The sequence below is a fragment of the Oncorhynchus masou genome, chromosome 28 (genome assembly GCF_036934945.1).
Source record: "Oncorhynchus masou masou isolate Uvic2021 chromosome 28, UVic_Omas_1.1, whole genome shotgun sequence".
NCBI classification, from domain to species: domain Eukaryota; kingdom Metazoa; phylum Chordata; class Actinopteri; order Salmoniformes; family Salmonidae; genus Oncorhynchus; species Oncorhynchus masou.
The window spans coordinates 38,830,179-38,840,568 of NC_088239.1; the positions used below are offsets into that span (position 1 = coordinate 38,830,179).

The 10,390-nt window shown below is 40.1% G+C and overlaps 1 protein-coding gene across 1 annotated transcript; it reads left to right on the forward strand.

The window, feature by feature from the left end:
• Positions 1-1,244: 1,244 nt before the first annotated feature.
• Positions 1,245-10,087, forward strand: LOC135516981 (serine/arginine repetitive matrix protein 1-like). Its single transcript, XM_064941031.1, has 2 exons — positions 1,245-1,270; positions 8,125-10,087. Exons 1-2 carry the CDS (start codon positions 1,245-1,247, stop codon positions 10,085-10,087), a joined length of 1,989 nt encoding a protein of 662 aa, XP_064797103.1.
• The last annotated feature ends 303 nt before the right edge of the window (positions 10,088-10,390 follow it).

The window sequence follows — 10,390 nt, forward strand, 5'->3', positions numbered from 1 at the left end:
TTTTCATTTCATCTCAAATAGACAGCACAGCAAAAATTGTACATCTAGAGTGCATCAAACATGAATTAGAGCTTGTTTATGAAAAAGTGCCTATTTCTGTTTTGCAACATGATGAAAATTGTCCACAGTGTGGATATTGTGTCGAATAAACAGAACATTTATTTTTACCTCCAGAGTGCATCAAACATGATTTAGAGCTTGTTTATGGAAAAGGGTTTATTTCTGCATTTCAATGTTGCAACTTGCTGAAAACTGTCTACAGTGTTCATTTCATCTCAAATAGACAGCACAGCAAAAATTGTACATCAAGAGTGCATCAAACATGATTGAGAGCTTGTTCATTGAAAAGTGTTTATTTCTGCATTTCAATGTTGCAACTTGCTGAAAACTGTCTACAGTGTTCATTTCATCTCAAATAGACAGCACAGCAAAAATTGTACATCTAGAGTGCATCAAACATGATTGAGAGCTTGTTTATGATAAAGTGACTATTTCTGTGTTGCAACTTGCTGAAAATTGTCTACAGTGTTCATTTCCTCTCAAATAGACAGCACAGCAAAAAGTGTACATCGAGAGTGCATCAAACATGAATTAGAGCTTGTTTATGAAAAAGTGCCTATTTCTGTGTTGCAACTTGCTAAAAATTGTCCACAGTGTGTATATCGTGTTGAATAAACAGAACAATTTTTTTTTACATCCAGAGTGCATCAAACATGATTTAGAGCTTGTTTATGGAAAAGTGTTTATTTCTGCATTTCAATGTTGCAACTTGCTGAAAACTGTCGACAGTGTTCATTTCATCTCAATTAGACAGCACAGCAAAAATTGTACATAAAGAGTTCATCAAACATGATTGAGAGCTTGTTCATTGAAAAGTGTTTTTTTCTGCATTTCAATATTGCAACTTGCTGAAAACTGTTCACAGTGTTCATTTCATCTCAAATAGACAGCACAGCAAAAATTGTACAAAAAGAGTGCATCAAACATGAATTAGAGCTTGTTTATGAAAAAGTGCCTATTTCTGTGTTGCAACTTGCTGAAAATTGTCCACAGTGTTTATATCGTCTCGAACAAACAGAAAAAAATGTTTCATCCAGAGTGCTCAAACATGATTTAGAGCTTGTTTATGGAAAAGTGTTTATTTCTGCATTTCAATGTTGCAACTTGCTGAAAACCTACCTACAGTGTTCTTTCATCTCAAATAGACAGCACAGTAAAAATTGTACATAAAGAGTGCATCAAACATGATTGAGAGCTTGTTCATTGAAAAGTGTGTTTTTCTGCATTTCAATGTTGCAACTTGCTGAAAACTGTTCAGAGTTTTCATTTCATCTCAAATAGACAGCACAGCAAAAATTGTACATCTAGAGTGCATCAAACATGAATTAGAGCTTGTTTATGAAAAAGTGCCTATTTCTGTTTTGCAACATGATGAAAATTGTCCACAGTGTGGATATTGTGTCGAATAAACAGAACATTTATTTTTACCTCCAGAGTGCATCAAACATGATTTAGAGCTTGTTTATGGAAAAGTTTTTATTTCTTCATTTCATTGTTGCAACTTGCTGAAAACTGTCTACAGTGTTCATTTCATCTCAAATAGACAGCACTGCAGAAATTGTACATTGATAGTGCATCAAACATGAATTAGAGCTTGTTTATGAAAAAGTGCCTATTTCTGAGTTGCAACTTGATGAAAATTGTCCACAGTGTGTATATCGTGTCGAATAAACAGAACAATTTTTTTTTTTACATCCAGAGTGCATCAAACATGATTTAGAGCTTGTTAATGGAAAAGTTTTTATTTCTTCATTTCAATGTTGCAACTTGCTGAAAACTGTCCACAGTGTTCATTTAATCTCAAATAGACAGCACAGCAAAAAATTTACATATAGAGCGCATCAAACATGATTTAGAGCCTGTTTATGGAATAGTGTTTATTTCTGCATTTCAATGTTGCAACTTGCTGAAAACTGTCTACAGTGTTCATTTCATCTCAAATAGACAGCACAGCAAAAATTGTACATAAAGAGTTCATCAAACATGATTGAGAGCTTGTTCATTGAAAAGTGTTTTTTTCTGCATTTCAATGTTGCAACTTGCTGAAAACTGTTCACAGTGTTCATTTCATCTCAAATAGACAGCACAGCAAAAATTGTACATCTAGAGTTTATCAAACATGAATTAGAGCTTGTTTATGAAAAAGTGCCTATTTCTGAGTTGCAACTTGCTGAAAATTGTCCACATTGTGTATATCGTGTCGAATAAACAGAACAATTTGTTTTTACATCCAGAGTGCATCAAACATGATTTAGAGCTTGTTTATGGAAAAGTGTTTATTTCTGCATTTCAATGTTGCAACTTGCTGAAAACTGTCTACAGTGTTCATTTCATCTCAAATAGACAGCACAGCAAAAATTGTACATTTAGAGTGCATCAAACATGATTTAGAGCTTGTTTATGAAAAAGTGTTTATTTCTGCATTTCAATATTGCAACTTGCTGAAAACTGTCTACAGTGTTCATATGGTCTCAAATAGACAGCAGAGCAAAAATTGTACATCTGGAGTGCATCAATCACGATTTAGAGCTTGTCTATGGAAAAGTGTTTATTTCTGCATTTCAATATTGCAACTTGCTTAAAATTGTCCATAGTGTTCCTATCATCTAGTTTGAAAAATGTACTTCCAGAGTGCAACTAAACATGATTTAGACCTTGTTTATGGAAAAGTGGTTATTTCTGTAGTTCAATGCTGCAACTTGCTGTAAATTGTCCACAGTTTTCCTAATCATCTAGTTTGAACAGTTCTGTAAAAGATTTACTTCCAGAGTGCATCAAACATGATTTAGAGCTTGTTTATGGAAAAGTGTTTATTTCTGCATTTCAATGTTGCAACTTGCTGAAAACTGTCTACAGTGTTCATTTCATCTCAAATAGACAGCACAGCAAAAATTGTACATCTAGAGTGCATCAAACATGAATTAGAGCTTGTTTATGAAAAAGTGCCTATTTCTGTTTTGCAACTTGATGAAAATTGTCCACAGTGTGTATATCGTGTCGAATAAACAGAACATTGTTTTTACATCCAGAGTGCATCAAACATGATTTAGAGCTTGTTTATGGAAAAGTGTTTATTTCTGCATTTCAATGTTGCAACTTGCTGAAAACCTGTCTACAGTGTTCTTTCATCTCAAATAGACAGCACAGCAAAAATTGTACATCTAGAGTGCATCAAACATGAATTAGAGCTTGTTTATGAAAAAGTGCCTATTTCTGTTTTGCAACTTGCTGAAAACTGTTCACAGTGTGTGTATCGTGTCAAATAAACAGAACAATTTTTTTTACATCCAGAGTGCATCAAACATGATTTAGAGCTTGTTTATGGAAAAGTGTTTATTTCTGCATTTCAATGTTGCAACTTGCTGAAAACCTGTCTACAGTGTTCTTTCATCTCAAATAGACAGCACAGCAAAAATTGTACATCTGGAGTGCATCAAACATGATTGAGAGCTTGTTCTTGGATAAAAAATTTTTTCTGCATTTCAATATTGCAACTTGCTGAAAACTGTTCACAGTGTTTATATCGTCTCGAATAAACAGAACCATTTATTTTTACCTCCAGTGTGCATCAAACATGATTTAGAGCTTGTTTATGGAAGTGTTTATTTCTGCATTTCAATGTTGCAACTTGCTGAAAACTGTCTACAGTGTTCATATCTGTCAGGACCCGGTTACGAACCTGGGTCTCCGGAGTGAGAAACAGTCACTTAACCAACTGAGCCACAAATAGTCAGCAGAACCCAGAAGATGAGGCAGACACAGCAGTACTTAAGACGGTGTATTTAATAAAGTAAAAAGGAGAAGTCCTTCAATACAAAAAATGGCAAATCCAAAAGGTGGTAGGAATAGCACAAAAAAGCCTCAAGAGATACTCGAAAACAAAAACAGAATTCCACAAGAGCATCCACCGGAATCGACAAGAATACACAGAACACTAGGGCTGGGTGCTAACATACAAACACAGAGCACAGAACTGAGGGAAACTAAGGGTTTAAATACAATCAGGGTAAACGAGGCACAGGTGCAAATAATAATGGGGAACAAGGGAAAAAACATAAGGTCAAAAAGCACAATGGGGGCATCTAGTGACCAAAACCCGGAACAACCCTGGCCAAATCCTGACAATATCGTCTCAAATAGACAGCACAGCAAAAAAATGTACATCTAGAGTGCATCAAACATGATTGAGAGCTTGCTTATTGAAGAGTGTTTATTTCTGCATTTCCATGTTGCAACTTGCTGAAAACTGTATACAGTGTTCATATCGTCTCAAATAGACAGCACAGCAAAAAATGTACATCTAGAGTGCATCAAACATGATTTAGAGCTTGTTCATGGAAAAGTGTTTATTTCTGCATTTCAATATTGCAACTTGCTGAACAATGTCCACAGTGTTAATTTCATCTCAAATAGACAGCACAGCAAAAATTGTACAAAAAGAGTGCATCAAACATGATTTAGAGCCTGTTTATGGAAAAGTGTTTATTCCTGCATTTCAATGTTGCAACTTGCTGAAAATTGTCCACAGTGTACCTATCATCTAGTTTGAACAGTTATGTTTAAAACATTGTAACCAGAGTCCAACCAAACATGATTTAGACCATGTTTATGGAAAAGTGGTTATTTCTGAATTACTGCAACTTGCTGAAAATTGTCCACAGTGTCCCTATCATCTAGTTTGAACAGTTCTGTAAAAAATGTACTTTCAGAGTGCAATCAAACATGATTTAGACCTTGTTTATGGAAAAGTGGTTATTTCTGTAGTTCAATGCTGCAACTTGCTGAAAATTGTCCACAGTGTCCCTATCATCTAGTTTGAACAGTTAAGTTTAAAACCTTGTATCCAGAGTGCATCAAACATGATTTTAGACCTTGTTTGTGAAAAAGTGGTTATTTCTGTAGTTCAATGCTGCAACTTGCTGAAAATTGTCCACAGTGTCCCTATCATCTAGTTTGAACAGTTATGTTTAAAACATTGTATCCAGAGTGCAACCAAACATGCTTTAGACCTTGTTTATGGAAAAGTGGTTATTTCTGTAGTTCAATTGCTGCAACTTGCTGAAAATTGTCCATAGTGTTCCTATCATCTAGTTTGAACAGTTCTGTAAAAAATGTACTTCCAGAGTGCAACCAAACATCATTTAGACCGTGTTTATGGAAAACTGTTTATTTCTGTAGTTCAAATGCTGCAACTTGCTGAAAATTGTCCACAGTGTACCTATCATCTAGTTTGAACAGTTATGTTTAAAACATTGTATCCAGAGTGCATCAAACATGATTTTAGACCATGTTTATGGAAAAGTGGTTATTTCTGAATTACTGCAACTTGCTGAAAATTGTCCACAGTGTCCTTATCATCTAGTTTGAACAGTTCTGTAAAAAATGTACTTTCAGAGTGCAATCAAACATGATTTAGACCTTGTTTATGGAAAATTGGTTATTTCTGTAGTTCAATTGCTGCAACTTGCTGAAAATTGTCCACAGTGTCCCTATCATCTAGTTTGAACAGTTCTGTAAAAAATGTACTTTCAGAGTGCAATCAAACATGATTTAGACCTTGTTTATGGAAAAGTGGTTATTTATGTAGTTCAATGCTGCAACTTGCTGAAAATTGTCCACAGTGTCCCTATCATCTAGTTTGAACAGTTCTGTAAAAAATGTACTTTCAGAGTGCAATCAAACATGATTTAGAACTTGTTTATGGAAAAGTGGTTATTTCTGTAGTTCAATGCTGCAACTTTCTGAAAATTGTCCACAGTGTCTCTATCATCTAGTTTGAACAGTTATGTTTAAAACATTGTATCCAGAGTGCATCAAACATGATTTTAGACCTTGTTTGTGAAAAAGTGGTTATTTCTGTAGTTCAATGCTGCAACTTGCTGAAAATTGTCCACAGTGTCCGTATCATCTCGTTTGAACAGTTATGTTTAAAACATTGTATCCAGAGTGCAACCAAACATGCTTTAGACCTTGTTTATGGAAAAGTGGTTATTTCTGTAGTTCAATTGCTGCAACTTGCTGAAAATTGTCCACAGTGTTCCTATCATCTAGTTTGAACAGTTCTGTAAAAAATGTACTTCCAGAGTGCAACCAAACATGATTTAGACCTTGTTTATGGAAAAGTGGTTATTTCTGTAGTTCAATTGCTGCAACTTGCTGAAAATTGTCCATACTGTCCCTATCATCTAGTTTGAACAGTTATGTTTAAAACATTATCCAGAGTGTTACGTTCCCCCGTTTATGTGTTGTAGTTTGTGTATTTGCACGTGTTTATTTCAGGAAATGGCTTCCTGAAATCCTTTCAAGCAGCTGATTGGTCGACTCCATGGCTAATTGGAGAGCTGACCCCGCCCCCTCGTCAAGACGCAGCTGTCTCCAATTACCCATTCATTCTGAAGCTATATAAATGCCAGTGTTCTGTTCAGGAGAGAGAGATTTGCTGGGAGGTCATTGCAGAGATTTTGCTAGAGAGATTTTGCTAGAGAGATTTTGCTAGAGAGATTTTGCTAGAGAGATTTTGCTAGAGAGATTTTGCTAGAGAGATTTTGCTAGAGAGATTTTGCTAGAGAGATTTTGCTAGAGAGATTTTGCTAGAGAGATTTTGCTAGAGAGATTTTGCTAGAGAGATTTTGCTAGAGAGATTTTGCTAGAGAGATTTTTCTGTGCTGAGAGTTGGTATGTTTTGTGAGTTTGTTGCTCAGATAGAGCTTATTTGATGTCCTTTGTTTCTTACTTTGTTTGTGAAATTGTTTAATATTCTGTTTCATTTGTTCCCGGGGGGAAGGGGAAGGCACCTAGGGAGTGCTTAGGCAAGAGGCCCGCGGTCATACATATACCCGTAGCATATTCGCTGTCAAGGCACACTAGGTAAGACCTGGGCGGACCACCCCCTTGTATTTTGGTTAGGGCACCAGGTGGTGCTAAATTAGGTAAGTAGTGGGTAGGCATTTAAGATAGGAGAGGGGGGGCTTTGAGATGTATTTTCTTTGCTTTGGTTCCGTCCAGCAACTTTTCCCCATATTACCTTGTGAAGGAATAAAGTCCTGGTTAACGGTACCACATTCTGCCTGTTGTCATTCTTTCTTACACCTACAGTCCATACCTTCTTCACTTCACGGAGAGTTTAGTTGTAGCAGGGTGTTGTGTTCCCTCTTCATAGAGGCGTGCGTAACACAGAGTGCAACCAAACATGATTTAGACCTTGTTTATGGAAAAGTGGTTATTTCTGTAGTTCAATGCTGCAACTTTGCTGAAAATTGTCCAGTGTTCCTATCATCTAGTTTGAACAGTTCTGTAAAAAATTTACTTTACGGGTGCAATCAAACATGATTTAGACCATGTTTATGGAAAAGTGTCTTGACCCAGAACAAGACCCAAAACAAGACCAAGACCCAGACCAAGACCCAGACCAAAACCAAGACCAATAACAAGACAAGACCAGACTAAGACCAAGACCCAGACCAGACAAGACCCAGACAAGACCAGACCAAGACCAAGACCCAGACAAGACCCAGACCAAGACCAAGACAAGACCATTACCCAGACAAGATGCAGACAAGACCCAGACCAAGACCAGACCAAGAACAAGACCCAGACCAAGACCCAGATCCAGACCAAGACCAGACCAAGACCAAGACCCAGAAAAGACCCAGATCAAGACCAAGACCCAGATAAGACCCAGACCAAGATAAGACCCAGACCAAGACCAGACCAAGACCAATAACAAGACCAAGACAAGACCAAGACCCAGAAAAGACCCAGATCAAGACCAAGACCCAGATAAGACCCAGACCAAGATAAGACCCAGACCAAGACCAGACCAAGACCAATAACAAGACCCAGACCCAGACCAAGACCCAGACAAGACCAGACCAAGACCAAGACAAGACCCAGACCAAGACCAAGACAAGACCCAGACCCAGACCAAGACCAGACCAAGACCCAGACCAAGACCCAGACCAAGACCAGACCAAGACCCAGACCAAGACCCAGACCAAGACCAAGACCCAGACCAAGACCAAGACCAAGACCAAGACCCAGACCCAGACCAAGACCCAGACCCAGACCCGACCCAGACCAAGAACAAGACCCAGACCAAGACCTGACCAAGAACAAGACCCAGACCCAGACCCGACCCAGACCAAGACCCAGACCAAGAACAGACCAAGACCAGAACAAGACCAAGACCCAGACCCAGACCAGAACACAACAAGACCCAGACCCAGACCAAGATCAAGACCAGAACAAGACCAAGACCCAGACCAAGACCCAGACCAAGACCAATAACAAGACCAAGACCAAGACCAGACCAAGAACAAGAACAAGACCAAGAACAAGACCAGACCAAGACCCAGACCAAGAACAAGACCCAGACCAAGACCAAGACCCAGACAAGACCAAGACCCAGACAAGACCAGACCAAGACCAAGACCCAGACAAGACTCAGAACAAGACCAAGACAAGACCCAGACCAAGAACAAGACCCAGACCAAGACCCAGACAAGACCAAGACCAAGACCCAGACCAAGACCCAGAACAAGAACAAGACCAAGACCCAGACAAGACCAAGAACAAGACAAGACCCAGACCAAGACCAGACCAAGAACCAGACCGAGACCAAGACCCAGACAAGACAAGGACCAAGTCCAGACCAAGACCAAGACCAAGACAAGACCAAGACCCAGACCAAGACCAGACCAAGACCAAGAACCAGACCGAGACCAAGACCCAGACAAGACCCAGACAAGTCCCAGACCCAGACCAGACCAAGACCATACAAGACCAAGACCAAGACCAGACCAGACCAAGACCAGACCAAGAACCAGACAAGACCCAGACTAAGACAAGACCCAGACCAAGACCAGACAAGACAAGACCAAGACCCAGATCCAGACCAGACCAAGACCAGACCAAGACCAAGACCAGACCAAAAACAAGACCAAGACCCAGACAAGACCAAGAACAAGACAAGGACCAAGACCAGACCAAGACCAATACCAAGACCAAGACCAAGACCAGACCAAGACCAGACCAAGACCAGGCCAAAAACAAGACCAAGAACAACACCAAGACCAAGAACAAAACAAAGGCCAAGAACAAGACCAAGACCCAGACAAGACAAAGACCAAGACCCAGACAAGACCAAGACCCCGACAAGACCAAGACCCAGACCAAGACCCAGACCCAGACAAGACCAAGACACAGAGAAGACCAAGACCAGACAAAAACCAGACCAAGACCAGAGCCAGACCAAGAACAAGACCAAGACAAGAACAAGAACAAGACCCAGACAAGACCAAGACCCAGACAATACAAAGACCAAGACCATGACAAGACCAAGACCAACACCCAGACAATAACAAGACCCAGACCAAGACCCAGACCAAGAGCAAGACCAAGACCCAGATCAAGACCAGACCAAGACCAAGACCCAGACCAAGACAAAGAACAAGACCAAGAACAAGACCCAGACAAGACCAAGACCCAGACCAAGACCCAGACAAGAACAAGACCAAGACAAGACCAAGACCAGACCAAGACCAAGACCCAGACCAAGACCATACCAAGACCAAGACGAGAACAAGACCATCACAAGACCAAGACCAGTCCAAGACCAGACCAAGTCCAGACCAAGACCAAGACAAAACCAAGACAAGACCAGACCCAGACAAGACCAAGACCAAGACCAGACCAGGAACAAGACCAAGAACAAGACCAAGACCCAGACAAGACCAAGCCCCAGACAAGACCAGACCAAGACCAAGACCCAGACAAGACTCAGACCAAGACCAAGGCAAGACCCAGACCAAGAACCAGACCCAGACCAAGACCAAGACCAAGAGACCAAGACCAGACCAAGACCAAGACCAGACCAGGAACAAGACCAAGACCAAGAACAAGACCAAGACCAAGAACAAGACCAAGACCAAGAACAAGACCAAGACCCAGACAAGACCAGACCAAGACACAGACAAGACTCAGACCAAGACCAGACAAGACCCATACCAAGAACAAGACCCAGACCTAGACAAGACCAGACCAAGGACAAGACACAGACAAGACCAAGACGCAGACAAGACCAGACCATGACCAAGACCCAGACAAGACTCAGACCAAGACCAAGACAAGACCCAGACCAAGACCCAGACAAGACCAAGACCCAGACAAGACCCAGACCAAGACCCAGACCCAGACCAAGACCAGACAAGAACAAGACCAAGCACAAGAACAAGACCAAGACAAGACCAAGACCAGACCAAAAACAAGACCAAGACCCAGACAAGAACAAGAACAAGACAAGGACCAAGACCAGACCAAGACCAGACCAAGA